Source organism: Micropterus salmoides, unplaced genomic scaffold (genome assembly GCF_014851395.1).
Source record: "Micropterus salmoides isolate LMB-PRFRI ecotype aquatic unplaced genomic scaffold, ASM1485139v1 Ms_hic_scaffold_21, whole genome shotgun sequence".
Classification (NCBI taxonomy): Eukaryota; Metazoa; Chordata; class Actinopteri; order Centrarchiformes; family Centrarchidae; genus Micropterus; species Micropterus salmoides.
In genome coordinates this window covers 21,338,483-21,357,212 of record NW_024041262.1, presented here as the reverse complement: position 1 = coordinate 21,357,212, position 18,730 = coordinate 21,338,483, and the positions used below count along the sequence as shown (strand labels likewise).

Here is an 18,730-nt window from a genome sequence, read left to right as displayed (position 1 = left end):
TTTTCTTTAACGGTTGTATCAGTTATATGTTTCACTCCGGAACCCATCGTCGACGGACCGCACTGTACACACGCCCGTCAAGTCGTCCTCTGTGAGTGTTGTTGCTATTTAGCGTCTTTAGCGGGTTGATAATTTGTGTCCAGCGGGTTAACCAACAGTCTGAATTATAATATAACCGCTAACTGACGGTTGGACGATGACATCCAGAGGGACACCGAGCCGCTTCCTTCAGAGTGTTCTGCAGAACGGTGTCGGTCGGTATGTCTGCCAGCTGAAACGGATCTCCATCATCTTCTCCAGAAATGCACAGAGCTCGTTGGGAGTCAGGTAAGAAAAAAGGGCTGTGAAGTGTTGATATGTGTATATATTGAAACAGTTTTCCACTGAGACGCAACAAAAATGGTGCTACAGTAGATATTTATAAAAGATACATTCATATAAACTCCTTAGAAGTTACGAGTGAATGTATTGCCTTAATACTGAAGTATTATTACAGTAGTATTACTACATAAATGTATTTAAACTATAACCTTGAACTGTGCTAACTGTTAACTTGCTAATTGCTCTGTTTCTTTATTGCTCACATGTGAATTTCCATCCTTATTAAATATCCTGCTTGGGGTTTTTTTGCATTTTTTTGTAATTAGTATTATAGTATTATTGGATTGTAGCATTGGATTATAGTATTATAGTATTATTGGATTGTTTTGCACACTTGCGCACATTTTGATCTCTTTACTTGTTCTATATTTATATTTCTATATGTATGTGTACTTTTAAGCACCAATATGTACAGTACCAAGGCAAATTCCTCCTATGTGAAAATGAAACGTTACCTGCCAATAAATCTGATTCTGATTGAAACATAAAAAAAAGTAAAAGTACACATTATGCTGAAACATTGCCCCTCTTAGTACATGTATTACTGCTATTTAGTTACTTTTTTGCCAGTTGATTTACTGACATAATTTAAAGACATTTTTCAAGCAAAAATATTTTGGCTCTATCTTTAATGTGGGGATGTGTTGCTTTCTTCTCTTTTATGTAATTTTAAATTTAAAATCTTTGGCTTTTGGGGTTTTTGGATGAACAAAATAAACGATTTTCAAGGTGTTATCTTGGGATGTGGGCAATTTTCTTACATTTACATTACATTAATTGACCATGTATCAGCAGGAATTGATAATGAAAATAATCATTGGTCCTATTTTTTAGATACTTTATTTGTTGACTGTACTTGTGGTAAGTATAGTGCTTGAATAAATGTTCTTCACCTTGGCCAGCAATGAAAATAATGATCAGTTGCAGACTAACAAAAGACAATATCACATATTCTTGTTTACCACTTGTATGATAAAACACTGGGAATTGATACTGTGTACAATCAACACACCGTCATCACTAAATCCACACAGTTTCAAGTGTACCGGTCAAAGAGGAGAGTGACAACAGCATCTTTGTCTTCTTTTATTATTTTGCAGGGAGTTTATTGAAGAGGGAGTGGTGGATTATGCCAAGAAGAACCCTGCAACTGTCGTGTATGTGTCTCCTCAGGCATGCAGGATACCCAAAATAGTTGCAGAATACTGTAAGTGCTCAAGACTTTGTGTTTTGATAGGACATTTGACTAATCCTGAATTTCTGTCCTTATTCTAGCACATGTTTTAATATGTAGATCAATGCTCTATTTTACAGGTCCCATAATTTCCTAAATATTTTCAAGAAGGTTTCGTGGAAAGAACTGTGTAATTTGCTACTGATCACAGTGAAATACATTTCTGAGGCAGTTGTGTTTTTAGCTGTTTGTGCTAAGTTTATAAGCAGCTGTTGATTTCCACAGAAGTTTCTTTAAAATAACTGCAAAAATCTTGATGACTGCAAAATCATGCAGATATCCTTAAAACCCAATAAATGTTCATTTATCATTATAGATACTGAGTATGCTTGCCTGTTGAACACTGTCTCAATTTTACTTGTAATAAGTATCAAATTATATGGTAATTTCACAAGAATTTTTGGTCTCATATCAGCTTCTTTCTAGGATATTAAACTTAACTGTGGGGCCTGTAAAATAAAGTGTTGCCACATGAATACTTGGTGCATGATTTTCCTGTGTTCTCATTAAATTTTTATTTATACCGTGTTTAGTGAATTATTTAGTTAAAATACTTACTTTATTGTATTACACCAGGAAAATCCACTCAGTATCAATACTGCCTTCCAGTGAGTTCTGGTAGCCTACATACATTAAAACAAACAACAAAGAAATCCTTTCTTTTTGATTATTATTGACATCATCAAATATTCAGTAGACTTCTGAAGCAAATAGGTCTATTAAAAACACATTTTGGCCAAACTAAAACATCCTAATGCTACTTGTTCAAAATCATAGGCATGCTTTACAGTTGAAAGGTCAAGGTCAGGGTCATAATACATTTGTTAAGGTTCTGTGGGTTTTCAATAAATGTATAAGAAACTGTGAAAAGTGAACTACAGTTTTAGGTATTAAGGGCATTATATTTGTTACTACTTCTAGATACTGTAGGTGGCAGTATAACACTGTTTTTTCTGAGACCTCTATTCATACAGAAGTCAAAATGCCACTGTGGGTTTCAGATGACTTTGTTAAATAATGTCACACAGAGTCATATGTTTTTCTTGACACTGTTATATTTTACAACAGGCAATTTACAACATGTCAATAGGAGAAGTATGCAGCTCTTCTCATTTTAAAGTCACTCATGCTTTTCATTTCCTCTTTTTCCTTCCCACAGTAAACGGCAACGTGAGGGAAGAAATTGTCACAAGCAAAACATCTCCGCAGATTTCAGAGCTCTTGACCAAGCTGACCAATCAGTCTGGCCTGGACATCATCCGCATCCGCAAGCCCTTCCACACAGACAACCCCAGTATCCAGGGCCAGTGGCACCCGTTCACCAACCGGCCCCCATCTATCGGCCCCATCAGACCACACAAACAGGACTCTGAATAAGGACTAACTAGAGTTTAACGTCAGACCATTTGTGCTTAATTTCTGATTACCCTTGCAAGATAATTATGTCCATTTTAGAAGTGTCTGCAATCTCAATTAAATCACAGGTCAGGTTGTTCTCTTTTCCAGTGTGTGCAATTCTGCAGAAGACCCCGCTATCGACTGAATATTTTTTACCATGCCCTTCTGTCTTGTGGTGGCAGCAAAGCCTCATCAGCGGTGCAGGAAAGTGCACACAGCAACAGCTCTGAATGCCACATTTGAATAGATTTTACATGAATCCCCCAGAGACCTGTCAGCTGGCATATTAAAAAGCAGATAACAGTTTTTATTTTCAAGGTTATTTGAAGATTTGTTTAATAAAGTGCAGCACTATGAGAGCAGATGTGTGAAATAAAGAAAAGTATTTTTTGTGCAAATGCTGGCATTGCTGTTTAAATTTAGATTTTCTTTTGAGATGTATTTGAGCAGCTTGTCAGAATGAAGAGCAACAGAGCAAAACTGAGTGCGGTGGTGCTGTCTGCATCGTTAAGTCTGATTGTTTTAACTGCAGTTAAAATACTTCACAGACAACACACATCAGATGTACACTTTTTTTATTTGTAGGACATGGGGAATGTACATGTTTTTACAGTTTAACACTGATGTTTGAAGGTTTCCTCTCTGCACAACCTTAAATGATGTTAAATGAACATGACAGATGGTTGTGTGATTGCTTGAGGGACAAGTCTTAACCTTCAGCACAGAGCTGTCCTCTGTATCGCCTCTGTAAGAGGAACAGAAAACTAACACTCCTCCAGTGGGTGATTTGTTCAAATTCAACAAGACAGATGTTGGCAAAGCTACTCGTTGCTTTCTTTGCAGTTCTCACCCTGAATTCATCAATTTTGACTGCAAAAGGCATGCCGGTTGACCCTGCTTTTCCTCCACAAATGACATCTGTGATCCTCAACAAAAATCAACGCACATCCAAGTACTAGTCGTCAGGTGAATACAAATAAGCAGACTTGTATGGAGTGAATGTGAAAGGTGCCCCCAGGACAGATTAATTGTTTCTGCTGACTGATGGATACTAGTCTGGCGGCAGGAAATGGTTAAGCTATCTGTGAAAAAGTATGTAGAATAAGAGCGTGAGATGACTGCAGAGGATGGTGATGAGGGAGAAAAAGTGTAGCCGAGCTCTGCAGCGGGACACTGATGCTGATTTCACTCATTTTCTCCCAAATATCGGTACTTGAGTTGCATTTTTGATAAGCATGTGAAAGCCCTTGCCCACAGGCATATAAACTGCATTTAAGGTTTGCCAATATAAGTGGTTACATGTAAATTATCTTTGAACATATCAGCAAATTTAGGTAAAATCGGTACATTCAGGAGGGACAGTGAGGTCGTTTTGATAAAAGATATGGAATTTAATCACCTCCTGATGGTGTTACAATGTTTTCTGTTGTTTCACACTCACTCCTTGCATTTTAATATATCTATGGCACCAATTACAGATATCAGAGCCACTGTGCTCTAATCACACCCGCTCTCCCTAATGGGAACTGGCAATGCAAGACCTACGCTAGGACATTAAAGGCTCTAAATAAAGATGCTGTTGCTAAGTTACTGCCTTGAATGCTGCTCTCAAAATGGTCATTTTATCCCCCCCTCCAAGCTTATGTTATACCTCTGCTCTGTCAGTCATACATGTATGGAAATGACTTCTGGCATCATGTGGCCTCCATTCCCAGGGGAGGACAGTGGCCTTGCCGCTTGCCACAAGCTAAAAAAACAACCGAGTATCATGGTGTCTTGAGAATAGGATTCGGTGTGAACATGTTTTGCATTTAATTTCCTGACTTCCCCTCAGGGCTGTTGACACTGACATTTCCCCCCCAAGCTGAACATAATGCAAAGTAGTTTTTTTCATCTGCACAAAAGCAAGAAGAAATTTAATTAACTTAAATAAATAAGACATGAGAGACAATATTAAAAAATTCATCTGTGTGAACAGCTCAGGTGGCTAAACTATCTTACAAGAAGCAAAGATGCCAATTCAGCCACTTATATTCTGAGAGATAAATGCATTATCTACATCAAAAAATCATACAGAACCAACTTGATGGAAAGTGTCACACTTTACAAAGGCATATACTACATGACTTTTAACAAAGTAGTTAAAAATAACAGTGCAAACAGCACTTTACAGCAGTTTCTTTGGCCAACACCCAGAGAAATAATCTACATCTACATAAAATATACTGCATGTTGCATATTGACATAGCAGGATGTGACTAATGTTATTGAATCTGCAAAAACAATTGCTTCAATGTGGGTGTGTGTGTACAGAAACAACATGAGTGTAAAACTGGTAGCCAATATGTCAGCTATTTTTATCTAAAGTCCATAGTACAATACAGTCCAGAGCCAGTGTCATTGTAAACAGATTGTCCTTAAGTGAGAATGAAGCAGCAGCAATGGTCTGAGATTCAGATGAAGCTTTCAACATGTTAAGGATTGTCCACAACTTTTATATAATACATGGTTAAGTACAGTAACATGTTGAACTCAGTAGATACTGCAATCATTTTACAAAGTTTAAACTTGTAATAAAATGTAACACAACAAGAACATTTCTTTACAACTTTGATTTCAATAAAATTAAATCCCATGAATCAATTGTCATGGATCAGAAAACCATTACTCTCTCTGAATTAACAGTCCTCATTAATCTTTCTGAGCACTTTTAGTACATACAGTATTTAAGCTGTCTGATTCTTATGGGAAATGTGTGCAATGAAAACTATCTCACAAATCATATTATCAGATAAAAAATGTTAGAACAGCATTTACAATACCTCTAATGCAAACTAAACTAATGCAGAATATTCAGTGGTTTCACAAACACAAACTCTAGGGCTCTTTGAAAACTGGTTCTAATGGATTAGGGGCCATGATCGCCATTTGTAAATTCAGCAGGGTCCTTGAGAGACTGAGAGAAAGAGACAGAGAGAGAGAGAGAGAGAGAGAGAGAGAGAGTGAGAGTAATAGATGATACTGTCATGCAGAGGTGATGAGATGGAAAAACAAGAAGCAGCAGAGAGGGAGAGGGGGGGGGGGGAATGAAGATGAGAATGAAAACAAGTGCTAAAGGGCTAAAAAGGCTGACAAGAAAAAAAGTAGAAAACATGCAAGTGCAAAGTAGTGTCTGCCAACATGTCACAGTTGTTTCGTCCTCTGTTCTCTGAATGGTTAGACAGGATACACATGTCAGGTCGAATGTCCAGGCAACAATTTTCCATTTGAGCAACAGAGAAACGGTAAAGTTTGGGAAACACAGAAGTTCACTCTTGCCTAAATTCAATTTATATTTCCCACAAGTGCACTCCGCTGTACACACAAAAAGTGTCAAAATCTGTTGTGCGGAGACTGAAAAAAGAGCCCCAGGAAAAGCACTTTGACTGAATCACATTGAGGCTTTAAGTCAGAAAGAATTTCTTCCATCCAGACCAGGACATTTATTAGTCTGCATAGAGTTCATTTTCTGGATTATTTCTCAATCATAAAAGGGTCAGAATAAAGTGGCTTACAAGGCAGACAAGCATACCTATAAGTGCAAAATAGCTCCTGCCTCTTTGCATCATCATCTGCTTCCTGCATGGCTAACCAGGACACTCAGGTCAAATGTTTTCTGTCTGCTTCCACCTGCAGAGACGACAGCTCTCTAGGCAAACAGACATGCAGCCCCCGTCCTCTCTTCGTGGAGGTGAGCCAAGTACTGCTGTTACTGTCAGCGATGCTCTGACAAATGCACGCTGCGAGTCACCACAGCGGGCTGCTGCTGAGCCACTGCCACAAGAGCTGATTCAACATTTTGCTGGAAAGACAGATCTTTATTTACCGCTGGCCCGTGACACGTTTACAAACCACTCAGAGATTCATTTCTGTCACATCCCTCTTAAGTTATACATGTGCTATTTAATCATAGTGCTGTTCACCTTGCTAAGGAAATACTGTCTTGCTCTGATGTCAGGTCAGCACGGAGGATGCCTTTGTGGGTTGCATGTGTGAAGGTCCTCTCTACTCTGATTTAGCAACCAGCTGCATTTTCACAGCAGAGGACCAACAATTGTCCAACAATGTAATTCACACTAGGTGAAAAACATTTTGTCTCTTTATAACATCGTTTTTAAGAATCCAGTGTTTTCATCAGTCTTTAAAATAGTTGGCATGAAACTATAATGTTGATGCCTGACCATCCAAAAACAGGGCTTCAGTCTGACAAAGACAATATAATGTGCTTACCTGTTTAAATATAAAACAGCTAATAAGCATTTTCTTTACGGTATCTCAACCGTTTGTTTTCAGTGTTTGTTGTGGTTTCCTCTCATCCTCCTGAGCCCTAAAGCCAGTCTGTGGTCTTCAGTTAATTCAATCAGTCTGACCACAAACTAACTGACTCCTTTACTGGTCTTTAATAAGACTACTCAAGCTGCCTTTCAAACAACTGTATCTCTTTTCTCACACAAATACTAAAAACAGAAAGACACCAGGAAAAAGAAATCCAAACTGTTTCACAGTTTGCTACAGGTGTTTCCATTGGCACTGCCACAACACATTGCTACTAACAGCTGTAGCATTGATGTAATTATTGCCATCTACATGAGAACAGAGGGAAATGAGGAGAGAGTGGTTTGAATAAATTTAACTGTTATGATTTGTTTTTACCACCTGAGCTCTCATACATTGTAACAGAACTGGCTTCTTACTGTAAGGCCATACTCCACGTAAAATGTTTTATATCAAACAGACACCTCCTTTGGGCTTGAAAGGTGGACGTAAAATTATCATGGACATATTTATTATTATTTTAATTTAAATATTTGGTGGGGTTTAGGGTGTTGGTCAACAATACCATCCATATGAAGACATCACCTTGGGCTGGGAAATTGTGATGCACATTCTTCAGTATTTTCTGACTTTTTAAAATTAATTTTTAATGAATTGAAAAAAAAATCACTGTCAGATTAATTGATTGTAAAAACAATAGTTAGTTGGATCATTATCATGGGTTTCAATTTGGACAGGTCTTCACTGTTAAAAAAATGAAACTCCCCTTGTAGCATAATCTTCTTCTTTGCTTGTATGTCCTGCCGGTGGGATGCTTGCATTTGCTTGTTTAAAAACATCCTCATGTCAAACTTGCAAAACGTAGGGCTGCAGGCATGTTTGGTGGAAGGCAGGCCAATAACTTAAATACTGTAACATGCCATGTAACAATGCACAACAGACAGCTTTTGGGTGGAGTATCACTAATATTGTTGTTATAATATAAGGCTAATATTTCATGGCACTAAAAACTTCCTGAACATTTCCACAGTCTCAAAAATATGTGATCACTTTCTGGCCGGATTTCTTTTACCCATGTCCATTTTGCACCTTTGTCTTTTTGTGTCATCTGACGACCATCTTTCACAAGTCTCCAGAGTGTATACACCGAGGTAGCATCATTAAGCTCCCTACTCGTGGTAATTTGCAGTCTATGGCCAATTTTTTCACAGCTCCACTTTTTGAACAACAGTCTCTGGTTTGTATGTTGAAGTGAAATCATGGGCCACTTGTCATGGGAGACACAGGAGGCTGCACATTTCAGATCAGGTTAGGACACGGCCTGCGGGTACTCTGACACTGGATTAATAACAGCAGATACAACAGTCAGTTCTCCCCACAACTACGGGTCGCCGTTGGGGTAAAAATAAATAACTGTGGGACAAAGACTGAGAAGGGTGTCCTAGATGGAACTCTCATCTGGCTGCATCAGGTCCAGCTGTGTGTGTTTCCTCTTCTCCAGGATCCTGTTGAGCTCCTCTGTGAAAGAGTGGTAGAGCGGCGACATGCCCTCGGGGTCGGCCTGCCTCAGCAGCACGTAGCTGTTCCCGTTCATCTTCCTCAGCACGCTGGGTAGAGTGGCTGACAGCCCATTAGCGTAGTCCATGTTGGGCAGCGGAGGTGGCATAGGAAGAGGAGGGGCTGGAGGAGGCGTTTTGCTTGGAGAGCCCTCACCTGGAACTATCTGGAGGAAGCCATCACCTATGTCCCCGAAGGTTGGCACCGAGATGGACCGACGACCCTGGCGGCCATTGCAGTGGCTGGAGATGGTTTTAAGTTCAAAATGGGAGCTCCTCTTTCTCTGAGATTCGCCCAGGACCTGCAGCCCCTGCTGGGAGAACTTTCGATTATGAGGGGCTCGTCTGGTGCAAAAGCTCACATAAAGCAGCACCACAGTCAACACCAAGCAAAGCCCTCCGAGAACCGCCACCAAGGAAATGTACACGGCCTCCATGTGTCTGTAGGTCTGGAACTCAGGTCCTGGAGGCTGCGGGGCCGGAGGTGATGGCAGAGGCTGCTCAGTGGGGTTGCTGGTGGAGAAGACAGTCAGGCTGGAAACTGTAGTGGGATTAGTTGTTGCTGTGGGCTCCACAGGGAAGTACGAGTCTGTGTGCACCTTGACCGTGTAAAGATAAACCAGGACTGAGACAGAGTTCTCGACAGCAAAGCAGCGGTAAGACCCGCTCTGTTGGGCACGAGCTCCGATTATGAGGAGGCCATCTGTGCCGATGCGGTAGCCTGAATTGAGGCCGTACCCCTGGAGTTCTTTGCCATTTAGTGTCCAGCGCGGAGCTGCCAGGTTGGAGCGCAGTTCGCACTGGAGTAGCACATCGTCACCTGACATCACAGAACGCCTCCGATGCACCACTGAGCAACAGAAAGAGAGGAGAACAGACATGAGATGCAGCTTAAAACAGACAAAGCAAGAGCAAGAAAAGGTAGAGAGAGCGAGGTAAAGGGGTGGTGAAGGTGAGAGAGAGAGCATGACAAAAATTCAGCAGGACAGAGAGATGCATATAGAACGAGATAACAGGTCATCAGAGTTACGTTTTCAAAGTGTAGGTGAGCAACCTGTGCGGCTCAACCTTTCAGCATCACTTTCCATCACATTTCATAAGCCTCTTTAAATGTGGCGAGCCCTGCAATGCAGCCAGCACGACCGCTTGACCTACAGCAAGAGAGGGACTGATTAAAATGTGCACGGTGGGACCTGGGGGATGAGTAAGGAGCGTACACCTATGAAATCCCTTAATAGCTGCTAAATGCTTGAGTTTTCAGGCAGAGCAAAGAAGAGTGTGTGTTTTCACTTCATAATCTGTGTGTGCGGGGAATGGATGGGAGGTAAAATAAAGTACTAAACTTTACGCATTACGTAATGGATGTACAGTATGTGCATGCGCTTGTGTGTGTGTGTGTGTGTGCGTGTGCATGCATTGTAACACGTACCATTTCCTGAATTCTCCTTACAACCCCTGATCCCTCTCAAGATATCCTGGGTTAGGTTTGACCTGAAATAGTAGTAATAGTAATAGTTTGAAAATTAGTATTTAACCTTTATTAGATAAAAAATAATATTTTTCAAGTGAGTAATGGCAGCAATAAGAATGAGTTACAGACAAACAGCGGAGACAGAAGACAGAAAACAGAAAACACAGCTTCACCCTCTATCTCCCTTTCTGTATTCCAACAACCTTGGTGAAGAAAACACACTAGACAGCAGGCTTTTCACTCTCTTGTGTTGTTTTGTGTAAGATCTCCCATTAACATTCAATTATTTTTGCTGCTTTCCCCGACTGTGCTGCTGCCCTCAGACAAATCCACATGAGACGCTAATGTGTCTGCTTCCATAATGGAGATTAAGATGTCTTCTACTCACTCATGCACAGTGAGTGAAGAGAGGCAAAACAGTCTCTAGTGCGTGAGCCAAAGTAATGTGTATGTATTTGAGTATGTGTGTTTGGGTTTGGAATAAATATGCACTTGTTAATGAAGTTTTTCCTCTGGTTTTAATTTATATTGAGCCATCTAATATCTCAGTAAGCAGTGGGGGAAAGTACAGAACTGTAAGTAAGTACCAATTTGAGGTACTTTACTTGAGTACTTTCTATGCAACTTTATACTTCTAATCCGCTATATCTCAGAGGGAAATATTGTACTTTTTACTCCACTACACTTATTAAGAGCTAAGGTTATTAGTTAAAAAAACATTTGATAAATGATGCATTGTTGTAGATGAAACTACTCAACAGAATAAAATATTTAAAATTAGCTCCATCTCGACCAAATACAATATATTTTTCACCAGATGTGAGTGTTTACTATTGTATTTAACTATTTTAAATATAACTCATCCTATGGGCATCATTAAGTGGAGGCTGGTGAATAAACAGACTATAAAATAGTAAAACAGAGTTGTATAAATATAAAATATATAGAATTGTTGACAAATACTGTAAACTTTAAACTGTCCTTACAGCTGCTTACAACAACATTACAACCATTTATGACAGCTTTGTATATTGCGCATAAATGCTAAACATGGAGACTTATATGTGGAAAATATCCTCTTTTCTGTTTTAGCTGCGAGTTTGATTCAAAGTTTGTTTTGAAATCCAAATGTTTTTTTGGCTAATCATTCTGAATAAGCTCCTGCTGTGCTGAACAGAGCTGATGGAAAAAAAAAATCCAGGTCGACTACATTGTCTTAGACCTGCTTTCATTGAAATTCTGTTAGAAGGGAAAATAAGCTGTATAAATAATGAATTAGACTCCGGTAATGCTGCTGGGCTCAGAAGAAAGAAATAAACATCAACCAAAAAAGGTCATGTAATGCAAAAATGTACACCGTGTCATAAATATTAATTTCTGCTTGTAGGTTCATTACTCATTTCAAGAAGGTCTAACAATAATGATGTATTACAATATCATGGCATGATTTTCTCTTAACAGTTCACCACATTATTTGACTAATATATTAATAACGTGGAGGGCATGACATTTAATTATTCTTGGCAACATTTGAGTCTAATGTAAGTATATTTAACCTAAAAAATGCCATTTTTTTAATTTACAGAGTCAGTTGTTGTCATGCAACAGGAGCTAGAATATATAGAGGGAAATGAGTTTAAGGAGTAAATGAAGATACACCAACAAGCAGAAGAAAGAGGTGGAACTGCAGAGGGGTTTAGGGAAAACTAGACTCAGGGTCTACGATGAAGCCATGCAAATGTATCTGTCTCAGCAAGAATCTGGTTCTTTTTCTACCAAATCTCTGTTTTACCCAGTTTTCCACTACTTTTTACCAAACACTGTGAGTCAGTCGCTGTGTTTGCCTCCTCGCTGGGAAAGTGCATTTGTTGGTGTAACAAGTATGTGTTTCCTCACCTGTTTGCATGTGAAGATATGTCCACACACACATTCCCGTCCCAGCCACAGAACGGATCTCTGGCAAACACGCAGTCATAACAGGAAGTGTACCTCTGACAGGATGACATCGGTACCTGCACGACTCCAGAGTGGGACCCAACATAGATACTCCTCTGTAAAACAAAAGAAAAAGTATTTATCTGTTTCTACTGTTCACACATTAGTAACCTTTTTCCTTTTGACTTTTGTAAACACTTAGGGACTGAAATATTCTTAAAAGATATTCTAATTTACAGATTCATAAATAAAAAAAGAAGTATGTTTACACTCTTATTCTATGTAGGAAATTCATTAGCCTGCATGTTTTCATTTGCATCACTTTAGCATAAATAGGCTATGTTAACTCTACATACATGAATACATACCAGAGCAGAGGATATGACCATGCTCTCTATGGGCTGAGGTTTGTAAAACAACTGCAGCTCTTCTATGATGTGCATTTCTCCATCGATGTCTACAGCTCTGTGTAGCCATCCGTCATCTGTAAGAAAAGATACAATCTTGTCAAACAAGACACTTGGATAACCTTGAGAGGCAATACAGAATATGAAATCCTGTCTATTTTTCCTTAAAGTACCCTGTCTGTTGGCACTAAGCCCCAAGCCCATGCATTACCAGTGAGTCTTTTCACTGGATTTGTTGACTGTTCAGCTGTAAAACTCACCAGTTCCCAAAAACAGAATAGTATAAATGTTTCCATCCAACGCCGGCTCTTTGTGCACGACTATCTTGACATAGTTGACACTCCTTTTGAACATGAGAGGGCGCACCCCTATTGGGTGCACCTGGCTGGCCATCAGTGGGTGCCTTCTGGCGAAAGTGAGGACATTGTCTGGGAGGTCTCGTGATGAGTTGATGCCCTGGGACCTGTGCAGATCTGTTATACACTGGAAAGATGAGGGACAGAATTATCACAGAGGAAAGATTGGGACATTAAATACTAATGATGGTAGAAAGACTTTAATAGAAGAAACTTACAGATCCAGGTCTTGGCTCTGGAACTTTCCCTGTGTACTCTCTCCACTTTGAGTCCTGCACTTCCATGTATGGCCCCTCGAAAGCCTTCTGCACGTCTGAGAAGGCGTACTGACAGATAGCAGATGCTTTGATATTCTTCCTGAAAGACAATCCGCCGCCCCCACCCCAAAGACACATCCAGAGGACAAACTCAGGATTAATGATTCAAAGTTGGATAAACATGGAGAAGTTATTATCTGGGGAGCAACTGCCACCCAGATCATATTTCAAATACATCATAATAGATACATCATAGACTATAAACTGCCAATGACAGGCAAAAAGATAACTAGGCTGCTGGGAGCTCTTATCCATTCTCTGAAAAACATTGGTGTTAAGGTGGTGAAGGTTTTTTTTTATGCTCATTTCCCTCATGGATCTTATCAATTTGTCCAGTATGGACATGTGGGAGTGGCGCCACAGACAGGTGTAATTTTCCCTCTTTATCTTCGGTAGCTACTCCCATAATCCACTCCAGAAGGAAATATTTGTTTTGCAGATTTTTCAACACCACACTCACAGTACTGAAATATCCACTCCCTGTGAGTCATATATAATGTGCCCCCATTTGTGGTTTTGGTGTAGCACCTGTGAAAGAAAAGGTATGTGACAGGAACATGTACAGTATGAGTTGGGAACCAGGTGACGCTAAATCTTAAGCCCTAAAGGTGAGATTAGTAATGGGGGGGAAATGTCTGCGTCACATTCTTAAATCCATTGTGTGCCCACCTCAGCCTTCAAAAGCATTCAAGTGAGAAAAATGAGACTGAAGTGAAACCAGAATCTGTCTTTAAAACTGGTGAGCCGTATAGCTCAGGGGCTTACTCATTCTTGCACGCTTGAGTCTAACACATAGTGACAACTACTACTCGCAGGTGTGTGTTTTTTAAAGAAAAACAACATGTAGAAAGACAAGACAGAAAGAACAGTTTCTGCAGCGAATGAGAAGACAGTAGGTTAAGATCGAATATCAGCAAAAGGAAGTGTAACAGTCTGTAGAGAGAAATAGTGTTACTGTCCCGTTGCAATGATATCCTCTCCATCAGAATCTAAACACCCATGGGACAGTTTTATGCAGCATGACTCTGCACATCAGCATAAACACACACTCACTGCCAGATATTCCACTGGCAGCCATCGTCCTCTGACACTGTCAAATCAGCTCTGCAGCTTAGCTGGTTATGTTTCTATAACTCACTTAGGGTGTGACCTATTGTTTTTTCTCATTGTCAATTAATACACTTTTGTTTTTGCCCCCATTCATCATGAGCTGAACTCAAAGATCTAAGACTTTCTCTATGTACACAAAAGACCTCTTTCTCTCAAATATTGTTCACCAATTTATCTGTGTTAGTGAGCACTTCTCCTTTGCCAAGATAATCCATCCACCTCACAGGTGTGGCATATCAAGATGATGATCAGACAGCATGACTATTGCACAGGTGTGCCTTAGGCTGGCCACAATAAAAGGCCACTCGAAAATGTGCAGTTTCACTGTACTGGGAGGTTGGAGGGTGGGGTCCAGAAACCAGTCAGTGTCTGTTGTGACCACCATTTGCCTCATGCAGTGCAACACATCTCCTTCATCCATAGAGTTGATCAGATTGTTGATTGTGGCCTGTGGAATGTTGGTCCAGTCCTCTTTAATGTGCTGTGCGAAGTTGCAGTCAGGTCGAGACCCCGATGAGGACGACGAGCATGCAGATGAGCTTCCCTGAGACAGTTCATGACAGTTTGTGCAGAAATTCTTTGGTTATGCAAACCGATTGTTGCAGCAGCTGTCCGGGTGGCTGGTGTCAGATGATCTTGGAGGTGAAGATGCTGGATGTGGAGGTCATAGGCTGGTGTGGTTACACGTGGTCTGCGGTTGTGAGGCCGGCTGGATGTACTGCCAAATTCTCTGAAACACCTTTGGAGACGGCTTATGGTAGAGAAATGAACTTTCAATTCACGGCAACAGTTCTGGTGGACATTCCTGCAGTCAGCATGCCAATTGCACGCTCCATCAACTTGCAACATCTGTGGCATTGTGCTGTGTGATGGAACTGCACATTTTCGAGAAGCCTTTTATTGTGGCCAGCCTAAGGCACACCTGTGCAATACCCATGCTGTCTGATAAGCATCTTGATATGCCACACCTGTGAGGTGGATGGATTATCTCAGCAAAGGAGAAGTGCTTACTAACACAGATTTTGACAGATTTGTGAACAATAATTGAGAGAAATAGGCCTTTTGTTCACATAAAGAAAGTCTAACATCTTTGAGTTCAGCTCATGATGAATGGGGGCAAAAACTAAAGTGTTTATAATTTTGTTCAGTGTATGCTTCTGTTGCTACTCTCAAGTCTTGCATGCAAACACTGAGCTGCCAGTGAGGTGTTCAGACCCATTTTACTTTATTCCAAATTCTAGATACCACATTTTCACGGCTTTGAGGAAATGATGCACACTGTAGGTGATGTTTTCCAACCTTAAAGCTATAAAAAGGGAAAAAAGCAGCATAATAAAAGCAGAATTTTACTTACCATTCCAGACCAAAGATGCCATAGAATATGCTGCTTTGAGCATCTCGACCCTGCAGGACAAACACACTGCGCAAGATATTGAGGTGTAGCTCATATTCAGGGACTGAACACACCATTCTGGCCTTGAGGAAGGAGGTCCACTTTCTCTGCAGGGTCCTCTGGCCACCCCAGTCAGTCTGCACACAGAAGGGACAACGAATGAACGGACGATTGTATGAATTCATTTGAGCTGATACATTCTGGCATATGCACTTTCAAATTACATAAATCCATCCACTGATATACTCATATACACATCATTGGCCACTAATCTGTCTCTATTGTAGTAACAGTGACACAAAGCTATAAAACCAATGCATGCATCTACAAAAAGATAAGAATCAAATCATAAAATACACATAACTATACAGGGGAGGGGAGGAGGAAATGAGGAGATATAGTTGCTCTGAGAGCCTACTTTAGCACATTTGCTCTAATTGCATTTTGGTAGCATTGGGAGGAGGCGAGGCTGCAAGAAATCTCTCCCTTAAAGAGTAATTTAGCACACCTCATTTAGAAGAGAGCAAAAAGAGATGGAGTCTACTTTTCTCTTTGTTTGTTGGAAATTATAGTGCTTCATCTTTCTTCATTTATGTCTTTCGCAGATATCTGTCGTTCATCAAAATGCTCTGCCTGCCTCGGCCTCCCACACAAAAAGGCAAAGTAGCTTAAATCGACATAACACAGAAGAGCCTGCATTAGGAACACTTCCATCAATAATACCAGCTCAATTTTTGGTATTAGTGAAAGACCAAGAGAGGAGAAGGACCACAGACAAATGGGTTTTGGGTCTTAGGGTTTTTTGTTTTTTTTTACAGAACAAAACCTCTAGAGAGTTGGTGTTGGCAGAGAGGTTAGCAAAACAGCGTCATAATATGGACGCCACTGAGAAAATAACAAACATTTCTTATAGAGACGGACATTATTGGGGGAAAGAGCTAAAGGGATCCACTGATTACAATCTATATCAAAGCAACGCCCGGGTCATCAGGCTGTCATTTCCAAGAAAAGAGTCAAGAATCCAAGCACAGCACCATAAAGATGTGCCTGTGGGGAAATTAACTCAGCCAGGCATGAAGTAAATTTCTGAGGATATAGCAGAGAAAAAGACAAATTTTACAACCTTTCTCTCTTTGCTGGAGATAAATGGAGCTCCAAAATGGCCAATATTAAATAATGGCATTGATTTCTGCTCTTGTTTTCCTGAAAAGACCTTGTTTCCATGTTATTTACACCCTTCTCTGTGAAAATAGGTCATGATTGCCGAGGAAGTAGATGCAGCTCAAAAATGGCAAGTCTTCAGTGGTTTCAGGCCAGAGGCTACTGCCAGGGCCTTTGCTATCTGTAGATCTGCCTCCAACCAGTGTGGTGTCTGGTTGCCACGGGGCTGAGCTGGGGACCAGCTCGACATCTGCATATGCTGCTGTGGCCTAGTTCAGACTGAGTTATTACACTCTAGACTGCTCTGACAACTCCACAGCGCAGATGAAGAGAGAGGAGGTGAGGAGTCCAGACCTTATTTCCAGAAATGTCTTATTTTGGATGCAGAGAAAATCATGAGGAGATGAATTGTTTGAGTATAAGAGACTGAAAAAGTAAGACTGTCACAATCCTGTCTTGTGTTTCTCTGTGTGTCTTGTTGGGAGTTTGGTTGTCTGGTTCTGATCGGTTTAGTTTCATTAGTCTGTTGATTATTCTGCTTTAGTCTGCTCTAGTTATTTAGTTTGTTATTCGGTTTTCCTGTCTGTCCTGTTTTAGTTTTTGCCGTCTGATGTTTATTTATGTTTCGGCATTCTGATATGCTTGTCTACCTGTTTCCCCCAATGATCACTCTGCCTACCTGTGTACTTGATTAGCCCCTCATGTCTCTCACCTCTGTTGCTCCTGCCCTGCTCGTAAACCCTGTGTGTGTATATATCTTTGCTTGTTTCCCTTAGTCCTTGTTCGGTCATTGTTGTAGCATGTAGACGCTCTGTCTCGTGTTGTAGTGGTTTTCCTGCCTTGCCCCTTGTGTTACCCTGTTTCTGTGGATTTTGGATTTCTGTTGGATTACCTTGATTTATTTGGTTTTTCAGCCACTCTGCCAGTAAATCTGCTCGCCCTTTGTTCGCCTTACAATAAATCTTTGAACTGTACCTGTCAGCCTACGTGTCCAGCATTTGGGTCCACCAACCCTTTCCAACCACACACATCCTAACAAAAACATTCAGAAATGATTCCACTGATCGTCTGTGAGCATACAGTATTTGTGCCTTTAATTAAGTATACTCAAACATGTCAGTATGCAGCACAAGGTGAAAAATGCAGAGACAAAATGAGCGCACAGCTTGTTTAACTCACTAAAAGCATTGTAATAAATGTATCTCTCAATTCAAAATGAGTTGTGAGTCCTAACTTAACGTCATGTCATTAAATACTTGTGAGGTGCTGGAACAACAGGCAGCAGAGTGAATTATCTACCTAATAAATGCTGAAGAAATGTTTTTTTCACCGAATTCACTGTGAGAAGCGGGAGCAAGCCTCCCACGCACGAACAATGGTCAACAATTAAGGATTCAAAGGAAACAAAAGTTTAAAAATCCATCAGCTATGTAGCCTGTGAGAATAGAAAACTGTCCTCTTCCTGGGTATTACCTTTCAAGTCAAAACTATTTTTCTAGCAGCGATACCATGTGAAAAATATCGCACAAGCATGTGCTGTTTTCCGTAAGCTCCTGTCATGTCTGAATAAATGCATAACGAGCATTCACAGAAATGTTACATATTCCACATCTAAAAATTGTGACAAAATAGGGAATCCAGGAAGACCTAAAACACAGGTCTTAAGTCATAAATCTTTGGTAAAACATGTTGCTTTC

General features: G+C 40.4%; 2 protein-coding genes across 4 annotated transcripts in view; one reads left to right on the top strand and one right to left on the bottom strand.

Moving 5' to 3' along the window:
• The first annotated feature begins 51 nt into the window (after positions 1 to 51).
• On the top strand, positions 52 to 3,411 carry mrpl43 (mitochondrial ribosomal protein L43). The gene is made up of 3 exons (XM_038735045.1): positions 52 to 327; positions 1,482 to 1,588; positions 2,775 to 3,411. Exons 1-3 carry the CDS (start codon positions 197 to 199, stop codon positions 2,990 to 2,992), a joined length of 456 nt encoding a protein of 151 aa, XP_038590973.1. The 5' UTR covers positions 52 to 196; the 3' UTR covers positions 2,993 to 3,411.
• A 160-nt stretch (positions 3,412 to 3,571) lies between these two features.
• The window catches only part of sema4gb (sema domain, immunoglobulin domain (Ig), transmembrane domain (TM) and short cytoplasmic domain, (semaphorin) 4Gb), a 37,572-nt gene continuing 22,413 nt past the window's right edge, over positions 3,572 to 18,730 (bottom strand). For all 3 annotated transcript variants that reach the window (XM_038735039.1, XM_038735041.1, XM_038735040.1), the window contains 7 exons: positions 15,834 to 16,009; positions 13,271 to 13,409; positions 12,957 to 13,179; positions 12,658 to 12,773; positions 12,251 to 12,405; positions 10,313 to 10,374; positions 3,572 to 9,733 (listed from right to left, as the gene is read on the bottom strand). In XM_038735039.1, coding sequence (XP_038590967.1) covers positions 8,769 to 9,733; positions 10,313 to 10,374; positions 12,251 to 12,405; positions 12,658 to 12,773; positions 12,957 to 13,179; positions 13,271 to 13,409; positions 15,834 to 16,009 — 1,836 coding nt within the window. In that variant the 3' untranslated portion in view covers positions 3,572 to 8,768. The remainder of the gene's footprint in view (positions 9,734 to 10,312; positions 10,375 to 12,250; positions 12,406 to 12,657; positions 12,774 to 12,956; positions 13,180 to 13,270; positions 13,410 to 15,833; positions 16,010 to 18,730) is intronic.